The 17,386-nt window shown below is 41.2% G+C and overlaps 1 protein-coding gene across 1 annotated transcript in view; it reads left to right on the forward strand.

The window, feature by feature from the left end:
- The window catches only part of LOC143983065 (uncharacterized), a 695,051-nt gene that overhangs the window by 75,230 nt on the left and 602,435 nt on the right, over positions 1-17,386 (forward strand). Inside the window, exons 23-26 of the mRNA XM_077482312.1 lie at positions 961-1,096; positions 1,263-1,403; positions 9,018-9,140; positions 12,238-12,450. Of these exons, the coding sequence (XP_077338438.1) occupies positions 961-1,096; positions 1,263-1,403; positions 9,018-9,140; positions 12,238-12,450 (613 nt within the window). The remainder of the gene's footprint in view (positions 1-960; positions 1,097-1,262; positions 1,404-9,017; positions 9,141-12,237; positions 12,451-17,386) is intronic.

The following is a 17,386-nucleotide window of genomic DNA, read 5'->3' on the forward strand; positions in this document are numbered from 1 at the left end:
AGTATGAACTTTTTTTTTTAATACATTTACAATCACTTTAAAATACAGTAAATGTTAATATAGGTATGGTAACACTATACTTCTCAACACTCAATGTGACTGGGTCATTGGCCCAGTACTGTCACATGGCAGTGGGGACAGTCCTTAGTCCTATTTAGTGATTCAGAGCTTACATGTAAGAGGGCATGGGCAAAGGTTCACTTTGAATTTAAAAAGGCTTTTTTTTTTTCATTTTAAAGTTTGTTTCAGAAACAAAATAGATACACTGTAATCAGGTTCACTGAGTGCTCAAACTAGATACCATTTTATTTTACCAGGCTCTAAGCACAGACTATTTAACTACACCTCATTTCTCACTACTAAGATGTTATTTTGACCCAATGTTTAGTGGAATTATCTATGTGCTACTTTGATTACATTTTGTATTAGGTTTGCATAGTCTATGGGACCAAATCATACTGTAAATTGCACCAACGTAGCACAGGAACCTTTTCCAAAATTGCTCTGCACTGAGTTGCATTGATGTGAATGGGTACTATTGAAAACAATGTGATTTCCCTAGTCATGTGATTCTGTGCGACTCAAGTTGTATCTGAAATCGTACTAGTGTGAACCAGGCCTAATAGCAGCTCAACTACACAGGTAAGAACCCCATCTGCCAAGCCTGCACATATGGGTCTGTGTTCAGTAAGACTCTATGAATATATGAGTCACATTTGCCAAAGATTTCTGCACAGATTTATTTAAATGGTAAATTCTGCCTTCCATTGCAAAAGAACATCAAAGTACTGTGATAATAGGTTGTTTTTATTATCTGTTCTACTTGTTAGTTTTGTTTGCTAACACTAACAATCTTTTTGTACTGGGTGGCAGATCATTTACTAGATGTAATTAATTATATCTGCAATTTGAGTAGATGTCAAAACACTTTGTGGATCTCTTATATTCCATCTTGTTTAGTGATATTTCAGTGAAGCCACAAAACAACCAATTGATTGCAGCAGAAAGGGCATTCATTTTGCCCAGGGATGCCAGTGCACACATGATGCAAGCCCCACTCCTGGAAGACTTTGACTCTGAAATCTCAGCATCCAAGGTTAGTGTGAAATTCATGTGCACTTCAAACTGATTGTAAGATCTTGTTATATATGTGATTGTTACTTTGTATTAAAGAAATTTGAGGCTCTCACTTTGAGTTGTAGAAACACCATTTGTACTCATTGTACTTTTTTAGCTTTTCCTAACATTTTTCTTCATAACAGGCTGTCAGGGACAGCATCCAAGGACTTCCAGATCATCAGCAATGCAGATGGATTCAAGTAGACTTCAGACCTGTTAAACAGATTCTTTCTGCCTATGCCCTAAAGTGGATGTGGACCTTTACAAAATACCTTATAGATCAGGTGACTTGAAATGTATAATATAGAAATCATAAGGTTTATATGAATGTTTGCCTGGACTGTAATGTAGGTGGTTCAGTACCACCATGGATGAAGTACTGGTGCAATTTAGAAAATGCAATTGGTTTCCCCGATTGGTTGTAAAGGGATGCACTTACTATGTTTGGCTCCATTTTTTTCATTTCATTTGGCTCAATATTTATATTTTATGCATATATTTTCATGATTGTGACAGTATAAGCTTAGTAATGACTTTATACTGCTGTGCTCATAAGTTTACATACCCTGGCAGAATTTATGATTTATTGGCCTTTTTTCAGAGAATATGAATGATAACACAAAAACTTTTCTTTTACTCATGGTTAGTTTTGGTGTATTATCAATCAACTGTGTTTAGTTTTTTTAAATCATAATGACAACACAAACTACCCAAATGACCTTGATCAAAAGTTTACAAACCCCAGTACTTAATACCGTGTATTGCCCCCTTTAACCTCAATGACAGCTTGAAGTCTTTTTGTGGTATTTGTGGATGAGTCTCTTTATCGTCTCAGATGGTGAAGCTGCCCATTCCTCTTGGAAAAAAGCCTCCTGTTCCTGTGAATTCTTGGGCTGCCTTGCATGAACTGCACGTTTGAGATCTCTCCAGAGTGGCTCAATGATATTGAGGTCAGGAGACTGAGATGGCCACGCCAGAGCCTTTACTTTATTCTGCTGTAGCCAATGGCAGGTCGACTTGGCCTTGTGTTTTGAATCATTGTCATGTTGGAATATCCAAGTACGTCCCATGCACAGCTTCCTGGCTGAATGCAAATGTTCCTCCAGTATTTTTTGATCACATACTGCAATCATATATCCATCAATTTTGACCAAATTTCCTGTGCCTTTGTAGCTCACACATCCCCAAAACATCAGTGATCCACCTTTGTGTTTCATAGTAGTGGTGTACCTTTCATCATAGGCTTTGTTGACTCCTCTCCAAATGTACAGTGCCTTGCAAAAGTATGCACCCCCTTGGCATTTTTCGTGTTTTGTTGCCTCACAACCTGGAATTAACGTGAATTGTTTGAGGATTTGCATCATTTCATTTACAGAACATGCCCACAACTCTGAAGATATTATTTTTTTTATTGTGAACCAAACAACAAATAGGACAAAGTAACAGCAAAAGCCAATGTGCAAAACAATTCACCACCCTAAAGTCAATACTTTGTAGGGCCATCTTTTGCGGCTTTTTCACATCTCCAAGTTGCTTCGGATAAATCTCTATGAGCTTGCTACATTTTACCACTGGGATTTTTGCCCATTCCTCCTTGCAAAACTGCTCCAGCTCCTTCAAGTTGGATGGTTTGCGCTTGTGAACAGCAATCTTTAAGTCTGACCACAGATTTTCTATTGGATTGAGGTCTGGGCTTTGATTAGGCCATTCCAACACATTTACATGTTTCCCCTAAACCACTCAAGTGTTGCTTTAGCATTGGGGTCATTGTCCTGCTGAAAGGTGAACCTCCGTCCTAGCCGCAAATCACACACAGAGTGGTATGGGTTTTGCTCAAGAATATCCCTATATTTAGCACCATCCCTCTTTCCCTCAACTTTGCCCAGTTTGCTAGTCCCGACTGCTGAAAAACAGTTGGATGGTGTTCTTTGGGTGATGTGTTGGGTTTGGGAGAGTTACTTGGTCTTCATGGCAGTGTTTGCTTAGGTGTATTTCTTGCTCAGGTGTTGCAGCCCCTGGGGCCTTTCAAAAGGGTCTATATGTAATGATAGATCATGTGACACTTAAATTGCACACAGGTGGACATCATTTCACTAATTATGTGACTTTTGAAGGTAATTGGTTACACCAGAGCTTTTTATGGGCTTCATAACAAAGGGGGTGAATATATACGCACATGCCAATTATCATTTTTTTATTTCTGAAAATTTGTTTTATGTATATATTTTTCTAATTTTACTTCACCAACTTAGACTCTTGTGCTCTGATCCATCACATATAATTCAGATAAAAAAAAAACATTGAACTAAAGGCTGTAATGTAAAAAAATAAGTAAAAAGCCAGGGGGAGAATACTTTTACAAGGCACTGTAGTATTTAAGTTGTGGCCAAAAAGCAAAATTTTGGTCTTATCACTCCAAATTACTTTTTGCCAGAAGGTTTGGGACTTGTCTGTGTGCTATTTGGCGTATTGTAAGCAGGATACTTTGTAGCATTTATGTAGTAATGGCTTTCTACTGGCAACTCGTCCATAAAGCTTGTCTTTCAAGTGCCTCCCTATTGTGCATCTTAAAACAGCCACACCACATTTTCAGAGAGTCCTGTATTGCACCTGAAGTTATTTGTGGATTTTTCTTTGCATTCAAAGCAATTTTCCTGGTAGTTGTCGCTGAAATTTTAGTTGGTCTACCTGACCGTAGTTTGGTTTCAACAGAAACCCTAATTTTCCACTTCTTGATTAGAGTTTGAACACTGTTGATTGGCATTCTCAGTTCCTTGGATATCTTTTTGAAGCGCCAGCTCCTGAAGAGCACGTGCTATATGTTTTGAAATTTAAAGTTACACCTAAACTGCAGTTTGGTTTGGGTATAATTGTTCCAAATTTTGACCTCAGCATCAGTCTGACTGGACTATAGGGGGTTCAGCCTGGCCATAGGGGGCACTGTCTCTTCTGGCAGGCATGGAAACAGTCTGGTTGGGTGCTTTAAGGTTACTTTCTCTCTGAGCCAGCCCAGTGGGAGGGCCACTCTTGCTGTGCTTTCTGGGAGAGGGTACTTGAGATGTGGATGTCACATGGTTCGGGGTTTCTGGTCCAGAAGTATGTTCTGACTCCATGGTCCTGGTCCTCCTGACCAGCCCCCAGGAAGGCTATGGCCTGGGGTGCGGATCCACCTGACTTTATGTCTCGGGGCTTGCTAGCCCGAGGCAGGGAAACTAAGAAAAGGATTCGGAGGTGGTCCGGTACCGTCTCCGGTCGTGGAGAGGCCCAGTGACTTCGTAGCTATCCAGGGGTGGACTCTTCAGAAGAAGGCCACGCATGGGTTGGCTTCTTAGCAAGAGTCTGGTAGGGCTGAAGTACCTAAATGAATCCAGTTTCGTGGGTATCGCCAAACTGGCTGAAAGGTACTGGTACCACACGAGTGTTCTACAAGTCCTAGTTTCCTACATGTTCTACAACAAAGTCTGTGGCAGAGACTTATTTCCTGATTTAAGCACCTTGTTGGCTGCTAGGCCTTGTGAGAGAGGGACTATCCAACTTAAGTGAACATCCAGCTGTGAATGGCTATTCTCTGGATTTAGTCGAAGTAAGCAAGTTCTTTATTTTTGACTTTGACCCTAAGAGTACCTGAACTTTCTTCATAACCCTCTGATCTTATACTAAGAGACTGTTTGTTAACTACGTTTTTGCAAATAAAAATCCCTTTTTAGCAGATCTGTTGTCAGTCTCTAAAGTTTCTGGGCCATCTACCATGGGAAACCCCTATACGCAAATCGAGGTGAAGAAGGTAGGGGTAAGTGCAACCAAACCAGCAGCTCCTTTGGGGGTTAGTACTACATTTTTATATCCCTTTCCTGTTTTATACAGTTCAACTACCTTTTCCCGCAGATCCTTTGACAATCCTTTTGCTTTCCCCAATGACTCAGAATCCAGAAATGTCAGTGCAGCACTGGATGAAAGATGCAAGGGTCTGTCAGGAGTCCAGAAACTCATTGACCTTTTATACACACACGCTAATTACAGGCAAACAGATCACAGGTGAGGATGGTTACCTTTAATAGCCATTCAAACCCCTTTGTGTCAACTTGTTTGCATGTTATCAGGCCAATATCACCAGGGTATGTAAACTTTTGATCAGGGTCATTTGGGTAGTTTCTGTTTAAAAAGAGTAAACACAGTTGATTGATAATAAATGGCTTCAGATAAACACTAACCATGAGTGAAAGAAAAGTTTTTGTGTTATCATTCATATTCTCTGAAAAATGGCCAAGAAATCATAAATTCTGCCAAGGTATGTAAACTTATCAGCACAACTGTAACTGCATACACAAAATGTTGTATGTGCTTTGTAAAGAACTACTGAGCAGCACTATAAACCTCAAAAACAGTTTTTCCCTATTTGGGAACTTTTATGTCCCCTTAAATGCATATAAAGATTCCTTAATTTTATTCAGTACATAACAAAAATGAAAAAGTTATAATTTGAAAGTAAAGGTTATATATTTATACATCATATTTGCACCCAATATTATATATGTCAAATCAAATACAAATTTATCTGTAAAAATGCTTTAGAGCGGAGTTCCACTCAAAAGGGTAAGCCCAGCTTATCTGCCTCCCCCCTCCACTGCCACATTTGGCACCTGGTTTTGACAGGTACCCACTTCCAGCTCAGTTCACCACGGCAAAGTAAGCTGGCATTTGTCCCCCCACCCCGCAAAAAGCCCAATCAGCCAAGATGACGGCAGCAGCACCCTAGAGCCGATTCAAGAATTGGCCCGGGTGAGGACATTTAATTTTTTTGTGGGGGAGGGACGAAACTCATCTTTAAGTACATACAGATACTCCTCATTTAACAAAGTAACCGTTTAATGACTCCTTGGACTTACAACTCTAACGTCACGTTACGTATATATCATTTGTATTGTACAGTACAGTACAGAATTTTCGTTTTTCGTTTATGCAAATTAAAACAGTTATGAAGCTGGAGTTTAGTGTTTAGAACTTTTGATCACAATACAGTACAGCAGTTAAGAATGATTAAAATATTTCTTGTGATTCCTCATTTAACGACCTGGCCACTGGAATGGAACCTGGTCGTTAAAGGAGGAGTACCTGTATTTCCAGAAAAGGACATAGTATACCACGCAGCCTCACAGGACATACAGTATACAGTGCAGCCTCACAGGACATGGTATACGGATCATGGTAAGATAGAGAGAGAGACTCAAATTCCTCAGCTCACAGCACCAGGAGATATCCACTAAAGCCTGTCAGCCTTCCCTGTACTCTCAGTTGTGTGTGAAGGAAGGTAGAGAAGGGCTGTTGGTGTGTGTGGGGGGGGGGGCGGGGGGCATGGTTATTACAGAGGATATTGCAAGTCTATCCGTGTATGATGTTCAGCTCCTTCCTCCAGCTGCTTGCTCTGCTTAGACTTCCTCCTACGATCTTGTTCCTCCAGCACAGAATGCCATCCTCTGTTTCTCTATTCCTGGCTCTCCTACTCACAGCTCTCAAACATTTCCATAGTCACTGTGAGCAGGGCAGAAGCTGGAGGATACGGAGCAACTCGGTAAAAGGAATGTGGAGCAAAGAGGATTCTGATCCAGCATGGTCCCAATGCACAGGCAGCGTGGGTTACTTACAGACTCTCTTGAAAGCAGCCTATCAGAGGAGTCCAAGGGGGGGGGAGAGACAGAGACACACACTCAGTGATGCACATTACTGTCACCTCCGATCCCCGCACTCACCTTAGCTACACTGAGCTCAGACTCAACACTGCCAGCTCCGTGCCAATCTGCCACATCAGTGATCCGCTCCCCGCCTCGCCTCACATCACAGGGTCCCAGGTCCCACTTTGTGACTATCCGCAACACAGTGAGCCAGCCAGGAAACAAAGTGAGGCTGCAGTGCCGAAAAGCACCACCTAGTCGTCCTCCGGTCCCGGCCAATAAAAAAAAAAGCACAGGAGCCAGAGGCAAATCAGTGACAGGGACAAATATTGCATGCAGGTTTTTATTACATATTTGGATACAGGGGTTTACCACTAGTTCAGTATAGTAACCATCAATCAGTGTTTTGCTTATATTTGTAATGCCACTCTGGGCAAAGCAAGAAGAGGTGTATTGTCCCGCTGATGCTCAGGATTGGAGTGGCAGCATGAAATTTCACCATCCAGTAGTGTGTAGTATACTTAGAAAAATCTCTCTATGACTAAGTCCCAGAGGGGATGTCGGAGGGTGGGGCTTTGGGAATGGTGTAAGGTTGAGGCCATCTCATACATGTTAACGACACAGAATGGACTGGGAGAGTGGCGATTTTTCTAATTATATATCAATCAGTGTCTCGCACATATGCATAAAGAGGAATCCAGTCTGTATCAATGTCATTCATCCATCCCCAGTTCCAAACTCATCCATTCACAGAGAAATAGAATTACCTTAGAGAGGCTTAGAACTACCAACTAATATTGGCTATTTTCTGTAAATGCTATTGTGCAGACAGTTTGAGATTTATCTTTGTTAGCATCCATCACCAGTTTTGTTGCTTTCTGTGACAACACTATAGCTAGTGCGTTACCTATAATCTTCCCCCCTCCCCCCAACTATAAGGCAAAAAGACAGTTCACTTTGCAGGGAAACTTTCAGTTTGCAAAGGAATTTCCCCATTGGCTCAGTAAATGTGATGAACATTTGCTTACAAATTTTCACTTACATAATGAATACTCAATCACATGCAAGAAAAAAAAACTTATTGGATGTTATGCACAATTTAAAAAAAAAATTACTTTGCAAAGTGAACAGCTTATTTTCCTTTAGTAAATAAATGACAATATATCCTTATGAAATACTACATTTTAGCACACCTTCATACTTTGTATATTATACAGGAAAACACAAGTTAAAGGTCTGAGTTTGCCTTTAAAGCTGAAGACCTGAGATTTCCAGTACAGATGTACACCTTGTACTCTTTCTATAATGGATCCTGTTTTGCTTTGTAGCTATTTATATATGTTAAATTTCATGTCAGTAGTATTTTTATTCTTGCTTCTAACTACTACAGTTTTTCATTATTGATGTGTTCTGAATTCCAGGAAGATGTATTAATAATTCATTACATTTATTTTGGTGTAAATACTTGAATTTTTCTTGATATTAGCCTCTTTCAATCCACTGTACAGCAGTACTCTCAGACTGGGAGAGGCAGCTCTTGGGGTCAATGAGGGGTTCTGCATGGACATGTGCAAACAAGGAACAAATTAGCAGGAAAAAAAGCATAAAAATGACATTATCAGTCTATTGTCCAATCATAGGCAGGGGGTCAGGGAGGTGACCTATCTGTTTTGTTTAAAGTGGTATTAAACTCTATTTAAGCATTTTTCAACCATAACCCCACAGGTAGTATATGCCATAATGCGCTAGTATGCAACATTAAATAGCACATTATGACAGATTTACTTGTCATAATGTGACCTCCAGTGCTGCACTGTCACCGATCCCACTGGTCCAGAGTGTTGCCATCTTCACCTGTTCTTCTTTCCCGGTTTTGTGTGTTTGGTTGCTTGAATGGCTGGGCTGCAATTCAGAGGAGTCACATCACCAAGGCAGAGCAAGGGTGCCAACTGCGCATGTGCGGCTCAGATTACATTATGGCTGACAGGCAAGGAAAGGCATTTAGGGCTTCTTCTGTTCTAAAAACCCTGCTTGTCAGTGTTAGTCTCTTTTGTCATAAAAACTTTCCCCTTCAGCATTTAAAAAAAATTGTTCAATACTACTTTAAGTGGGTACAGAAAAGTCTGGTTCTGATTTCAGAAATGGGTCGATAAAAATACATATAGATGTAATGCATTGGTGTCTTTAATTATTTGCCTGGAGTTCAACTTTAAGTATTTCCATTTTTAGACAACTACAACATTAAAGAATTTAGATTCCTTCTTGAGAAGGACAGAACCCCAGATTGAAAGCATTACAGGAGAGGAGAGAGATACCGGATCATTCATGAAGATGATGCGCCTTTTTAACGAGGTAAGATAGAGAAACTTGTTCTTTACATTCATAAGCAATATGTTAATTTTGACCTTCCCTTCAGCTCTTCCCTTCATGTTCTTTAATGTATGAATGTTTTAAGTAGCAAGGCTGACATAAGTCAGTACTGTGTTATATGTAATCTAAGAATTATGCTCTTTTTTGTGCAACCTTTACTTCCTTAGTTAAATGAACATGCCTATCACAGTAGAAATATAATAAATATTGTTCTGCAATACTGTGTTGTTGAACATGCTCTTCAATTGCTTTCAAGTAAAAATGGCAATGGTTCAGTACATTTTTTCATGGAGTTTTTATTACAAGGATTAGACTTCTACATTGTTCCAGAAACTAAGCTATACATTTGCTAACATACCGTATATACTCGAGTATAGGCCGACCCGAATATAAGCCGAGGCCCCCAATTTACCCCCAAAAAAACTGGCAAACTTATTGACTCGTGTATAAGCCGAGGGTGAGACATGCCTGTCCATCCCTGTGTGTGTGTCCGTCCCTGTGTGTCCGTCCATCCCTGTGTGTGTGTGTGTCCATCCATCCATCCATCCCTGTGTGTGTGTGTGTCCATCCATCCATCCATCCCTGTGTGTGTGTGTGTCCATCCATCCATCCATCCCTGTGTGTGTGTGTGTCCATCCATCCATCCATCCCTGTGTGTGTGTGTGTCCATCCATCCATCCATCCCTGTGTGTGTGTGTCTCCATCCATCCATCCCTGTGTGTGTGTGTCTCCATCCATCCATCCATCCCTGTGTGTGTGTGTCTCCATCCATCCATCCATCCCTGTGTGTGTGTGTCTCCATCCATCCATCCCTGTGTGTGTGTGTCCATGTGTGTGTGTCTGTGTGTGTGTGTGTGTGTGTGTGTGTGTGTCCAGCCTACCTGTGTCCCGAGCCTCCGTCCCGTGCCTTGCCTCCTTGCCTCCGTCCCGTGCCGTGCCTTGCCTCCTTGCCTCCGTCCCGTGCCGTGCCTTGCCTCCTTGCCTCCGTCCCGTGTCGTGTCGTGCCTTGCCTCCGTCCCGTCCCGTCCCGTGCCGTGCCTTGCCTTGCCTCCGTCCCGTGCCTTGCCAGGATCGCCTCGGCGGCCATTCTAAAATTCAAAAGCCCCGCCTCCGCCTCCGCCTGTGATAGGCGGAACACTGAATTTCCCAGCAGCCTGTGTTCCGCCTATCACCGATATCGTCTCATCCTCGTACTACGGACGAGGATGAGACGATGTCCGTGATAGGCGGAACACAGGCTGCTGGGAAATTCAGTGTTCCGCCTATCACAGGCGGAGGCGGAGAAGGAGGCGCGGCTTTCAAATTGTAGTATGTCCGCCGTCTGTCTGCTCGATACGCTGATCGAGCAGTCAGACGGCGATGACTCGAGTATAAGCCGAGGGGGGCACTTTCAGCCTCAAAAAAGAGGCTGAAAATCTCGGCTTATACTCGAGTATATACGGTATACTGTATAAGGCATTAAAACGGTTTTAGTTATACTATCAGTTAATGTAGTATAGTGCTATTTATTATTTTTTGGGGGCTGGGGAAGCTGATATCAGTGTACATGAGATTATGTATACATTATATTCAAGTAATCTTTAGATTAGCCTTAAATACCTCTATATATAATATTATTGATAGGCTTTTTTATATAAGCTTAAACACAGGATTAAATAGATCACTATACTGCCATCTTAAACACAATTAATTAAAAACAGTTAATGCCAGAACAAAAAAAAAACACATCTATTAGAATTTCAAATAAAAACTCTTGTTATCTAATTTTCCTTATATTAAACTATTATTTCTCAAATGTTGCGTTGATACAAAACAGGAGCGAATCAGCTCAGTGAGGCATGTTTATTTTTGCTATAATTAAACAAATGAGGTATTAGTCCTGTTGGCAGGAGTTAAAGAGTTCTTTTCTGTTGACCTGTTTTGTTTGCGTTAATGTGATCTGCTTAACATAACTGGATGTGACTACAATTAGTACTGGCTGGCCTTTAGTCCAATCATACATCAAGTCTTGCCCACAGCACACATTAATTAGAGGCTGAATCCTTGTAGAGGAATAAGCTGCCAGTTCTCATGAGTGGCTAGCAAATATATATCTAGAGTACAAACTCAGGCTTCATCTTCATCGAACAGTAATGCCCTGCATCACAGGCCATCACAGTATTGCATGACGTCCTGATCTTCCAAACTAGGCTACTTCTTTGTATCATGAAACACAGCTTTTTTATAATGTCTAATTTAATGCACAACATTGTCAAAGTCAGCACATACAGTAGCTTGAGCTTCTCTGTGGGAAACATATTTTGAAATTATTTAAAAAGTTTGTATTGATAATTCATATTGAGTAGAATGCTCACAGTTTTACTCAGATCTGTAACTGAATTGTTCTGAAGGAGTTTTTCCATAAAACTGACCTTAATATTATGCTCTATTTTTTGCACTCCAAAGTACATGCTTTCTATTCTTTATCCCTCTCTCCCTCTACTTCTGCCTACCTCCCTTCCTTTCTTTTTTCTTCCCCCTTTCCTTGTGGTAGTTAACATCAATTTTGCACACAACTTCCATTACAGAAAATATATGCAGAAGTCATTTAGAAGGATCATTTTAGAATTCATTTTATTTAATAAACGTACAATATTTTCTTTTTTCCTCCCCCCTCATTTTTTTCTTACTTTCTTTACTTTCTTCCTTCCCTTCTGCTTATAATAAGTTGACTGGAACTAAGTCATTATCATTTTGTGCTAATTACATGGTCAGAATCAGAAGAATTTACCATTTTTCAATAAGAGATAAGTTGGCTTAGCAGTTTATTACAAATGTACATAATAGAATGACATATTTGTGGAAAGGTTTAGAGTTGATCGGGCCCTTGATTAGTTATGCAACCAACATCTAATTTCATAGATGTAACTCCTGATGCTCTATTCCTACACTGCTGTTGACAACATAATTATCTGTACTTGGGAATTATTGAGTTTCCCATAAGGATGGTGTTTAAAGTATTGCTTATGATGGCAATTGTATCTACTGTATTTATTTTTTTAGTTTCTAAAGCAACTCTACTGCTTCTGCATTATACTAGGTATCATCCAAACAAGCAGAAATGGAGGTACAGTTTGCGATTTTACAGAAGACTGTGAGCCTATTAGGAAAGCATGAGATGATTCTTCCCTCTGAATGTGAAGTACTTTATAGGACAATGCCGGCACGCTGGAACACTATGAAGACCAAAGTTTCCCTTGCCAAACAACGTCTGGGGCCAAGGATACAACAAGAAGCTGATATTGTGTCCAAGGTAACGTTTCATCAGTTAGCACAATTTCTGGTTAATGCAAAATTATATGGCTTGTGACTACAGAAGCATAATATTATTAATGTTTGTAAACTAGCTATAAGGCTCAATTCACTAAGGCAGGGGTCTCCAAACTGTGGCCCTTTGGTAGCCTTTATGCGGCCCTTGGGGCACTATTCCTCCCACTGATATGAGGCACTATTCCTCCCAACAATGGGACACTATTTCTTCCACGGATACCAATGATGGGATACTATTCCTTCTACTAATAGGGACACTACTCCTATTGATGACCAATAACCCTAAGGCAATATTTATTCTCACTCATGCTGAACCCGTGCATTTGTCTGAAGGACAATAAACTGGCCTTTTGTTTGAAAAGTTTGGAGATCCCTGCACTAAGGCATGCCAAAATGATGATTATTTTCAGCTTCGATTGGCATGCCTAAATCAATGTTGGTATAGCAAATAATGATCATTATAACTTGTGACATTATAACTCATGACCCAAGCCCATAATGTTTCTGGTAAACTTGTGTATCTAGGTGAGGTAGCCATACAAATAAAATGGTGATGGTGATGAATATTACTTTGAAAATGTGTAAATTTGGTGCATTTGACTAACGTACCTAAGTAAAATTGGCTTTGTTATTGCTGTATGATATAGAGGGGGTACATTTTTCTATTATATACATGTATTACTTTTGTCTCTCTAATATAGTAAGAAACATCCCTAATTTGGTTGGACACTCGTGGTAATTTTGATATACTGAAACCATGTCTAAAAATATTTAGATCATAGATCCCCTAACTAAAGATAATGTGAATAACACATATGTGAAAAGTCTATTGCTCAGTTTCAAGAACAATACTAATTATCTTATTTTATCCACATTTATGTAACACAAGCCCTTTCAAGGAAAGTGATTTTAGCTTGTAAATGAATCTGGTTATGTTTATTATGTGGTGCTAATATTGCATACACATGCTGTTGTAATGCCCCGTACACACGAGAGGACTTATGTCCGACAGACTTCCAAAGGAGTTCCGCCGGAGTTCCGACGGAGTTCTGACAGACTTTTCGGCCGAACGGACTTGGCCACACACGATCACACTAAACTCCGACGGATTCGAACGTGATGACGTACGACCCGACTCGAATAAGGAAGTTCATAGCCAGTAGCCAATAGCTGCCCTAGCGTCGGTTTTAGTCCGTCGGAGTAGCATACACACGAGCGGAGTTTTCGAAGGGGACCGGGTCCGGCGGAGTTCCGTCGGGAAAATTTGAAGCATGCTTCATTTCTAAAGTCCGTCAGACTTTTGCGAAGCTAAAGTCCGTTGCAGCCCACACACGATCGGATAGTCTGACGGACTCGGTCTGACGGACTTTGGATGTTGAAAAGTCCCGCTCGTGTGTACGGGGCATAACAGTTTGTCTTTGCGAGACCACTTTGTTCAAATAATAAGACTGTGAGTGAGGAGATGATAATTTTTGTGCTGGATGCTGGCCTGCACTGTTTAGTTTCTTGAAAAAGTAAACAAATTATGTTACAAGCATACTCACTGCAACAAAATATGATGCTCTGATGTCCTAGATTGAAGTGTAAATTTAACAGAAAAAAATTGTATCTTCTGCCTTTGTATTCAGTTTTCACTAATACATGCTAAGTATCTAAAGCAACACTTCTTTAATTACAGGGTTGAGGGGTCAAGATTATTAAGTGAAGCTTAAAGGTTTTTACAATTAGGTACTATTTGCAAAACCTACAGCTGGAAGAGGTCAATTCAATTTAATTATAAGAGTACTTTAAAATGAAGCTGTTGCTTGTAATCCAGTGAATGAAATGTATATGCTATTTTGTGTGGGTTAAATGGTGTCACAGAAAATTACATAATAATAGCCTGCTGATTTCTTGAGGAAAATTAAGTTGTCTTAACTAAGTTGAAAATAATAGATCATCCTTCTTGTATATAAATATAAGGTAATAAATGTAGGTGTTATCATGAATAAGTTGATAGATCACTGTGGATAGGCACAAAATGAACAGCCAGCTTCTAAACCTGTCCATTATATTGCATTGAAGAGTCAGCTTCAGAAAAGTTCTCTCCATAACAATAAAAAAACACATACAGTATGTACTGTGCTTCAATAGTACTAGAGGTCGACCGATATATCGGCCAATATTTGCAGTTTTTTAATTAATCGGCATCGGCCGATTGTACTGATAAAAAGGCTGATTTAGAACTACAGCGCGACTTGCAAATGACTTCTGTAATAGAAGTCAGTGCAAGTTGCCTGAGAGTCTTCATAGAAGCGACTTTCCTCCTCTCTGGGCAGTCTGCCAAGAAAAGAGCAAAAAAAGATGCAATGTTTACACTTGAATGAATGAACTCAACTCAGTGTGTAGAGTTCTCAGTTTAACCATTTAAAGACTAAATCTTTTCTGACACTTGTTGCTTACAAGTAAAAATCCTGTATTTTCTGCCAGAAAATCACTTAGACCTCCCAAAAATTATATACATTTTTTAGCAGAGATCCTAGGGAATAAAATAGCGGTTGTTGCAATATTTTATGTCACACGACATTTGCGCAGCGGTCTTTCAAATACAATTTTTTGGGGAACAAAATACACTAATGATTAAAAAAATAAATAAAAAAAAACTAAAACAGTAAAGTTAGCCCATATTTTTTTTCATCCAAAAGTTTTGACTACCTGTTTTTATTTAATATATAGTTTTTTTTTTTTATCTAAATCATACATACTGTAAACTGATTGGAGGTTTGTTTCATTTAATAAATGTTTAAATGTAAGTAAATGTAAGAAATTTTCTGCATCACTTATGAAGGCTGCTTACCCACTGGAGCGGGCAGGCGTTGATGGTAAAACGCTGCTAGTTTTAGCGGTGCTATTTGGCTGCTAGTGGTGCACATATAACCCAGCTAGTGGCCGAGGAAGAGGTTAAATGCACCCGTGAAGCACCGCTGCAAAATCACATTGCATGTGCTTTGGCAGTGGTGCCCATTAATATCAATGGGCAGGAGTGGTGGAGGAGCAGTATACATCACTCCAAACGTGCTGCTTGCAGGATTTTTTTTAACATCCTGCCAGCGCATCACCTCCATGTGAAAGCACTCTGTCTTTCACACAGACTGCAGGGGAGCCATTTTGCAGGCACTTTACAGGTGCTATTTTTAACCCAAAAGTGCCTTAAAATGCCCCAGTGGGAAAGGTGTGTTAGATTTTATGAGATGAAAAAAATCGGCCTAACATATCGGCCCAAAAAATTGGCATCAACAGGCAATGTTTACCCGCTTTGTCTGGGCACAAAAGCAGCCTCGGATACCCCGTTCCCAACTATCACTCCCGAAACAGTATGGGGGCGTGGCGTTACCAGATGTTAAACAGTATTACCGTGCCTCTCATTTGAGTAGAATCATTGATTGGGGTCGTAATCTATCTACTAAATTGTGGACCCAAATTGAGCAGCACCAATGTTTAGTCCCCTTGCGGTCTGCTCTCTGGTGCAGAGGGGCGTTGCCGAGGGAGGTGAAATCTCATCCTCTTATAGGCAACACTCTGTGCCAGGGTGAGAAAGCGGCATTACAGCACTCCTTGACGTCCATGGCATCGCCACTGACACCAATCCTTGGGAACCCTAGGTTTCCGCCGGGCCTACCGACCTTGCAATTCAGACAGTTGCGGGACTCCAACCTTACCATGGCCTCACAGTTTGTAGCACGGGACGGCTGGGTCTCTATGGGTGACCTTATGGACCCCATGGGACCCTATTGCCTGGATTTTTGGAATGCCGCGCGTCTACATCACTTTCTTCAGTCCCTCCCAAACCCGTTGGAGTATTCCAGACCGCTGACAGTGTTTGAGGAATACCTCTCTGATACGGAACCCACTTCACGTCTTCTATCTAAGATGTATGTACTACTGAATACACCAAAGCTGCCGCACAGCATCTCGAGTCTCGTGAAATGGGAAGAGGATTTGGGTTACACCTTTACGCCCATGCAAGTTGTGCAGGTCCTACGATTCGCACTGAAATCGTCCATATGTACCAAAACGCAGGAGACAAACTATAAAATTCTTATGAGGTGGTACTTGACACCTAGCCGTCTTCACCTTATGTTCCCGGACACGCCGGCACTTTGCTGGCGTTGCGGGGAGGATAGGGGTACGATTCTGCATATTTTTTGGTCCTGCCCCAAGCTCACGGACTTTTGGACGGCAGTCCGAACCGTATCCCAAAAATTTACGGAGTGGCAAATCCCGAACGACCCGGCGTTCTTCCTCTTACATATGTCAACCCTGCCCCCTAGGAAATATGCGCGGTCAATATTGCGCCATCTCACCAATGCAGCCAAATCATGTATACCCCTGCTTTGGAAGCAACAAACTCCCCCTACGGTAGCAATGTGGCTGCGGAAAGTGGAGGAGATTAACAAAATGGAAGATCTTATAATGACTGCTCAAGATCGACGGGAGGTTTATAGTAGGACTTGGTCGCTCTGGAATACGTTTGTGTACTCGACGGAAGGCAAGACCCTGTTTGGCAAATAGGTGCTTATAAGAGCCCATGAGGGGCCCACCAGAACACCACCACTCCCTTCCCCTGTCCTGTTCCCCGTCCCTCCTTCCCTCACCCGTATTTCCCCCCCCCTATTTTCCTCCCCCCCTTCCTCCCCCCCCCCACCGTTTCTCTTTCTCTTGGGTGTGCACTTACTTCCTCCCTTTTTTTTACCAATACGATCTCAAGGCCGGCTTACGACGATTTCGACCTTTGACCACGGGTGCAGACCCGGCGGTATTGTCTGGACTTGGTTTACCCTTTACCCCCTGGCCAGATTCAGCTAGGGGTCGGATGTTAGTGGGGTCGACTTACTTTTCACGGTGAGATAAGTGGCTTTTAGTCGTACTATCTGTTACTG

This window comes from Lithobates pipiens, unplaced genomic scaffold (genome assembly GCF_037356315.1).
Source record: "Lithobates pipiens isolate NorthernLeopardFrog02 unplaced genomic scaffold, aLitPip1_a1.2 Scaffold_16, whole genome shotgun sequence".
In the NCBI taxonomy this organism is placed as follows: domain Eukaryota; kingdom Metazoa; phylum Chordata; class Amphibia; order Anura; family Ranidae; genus Lithobates; species Lithobates pipiens.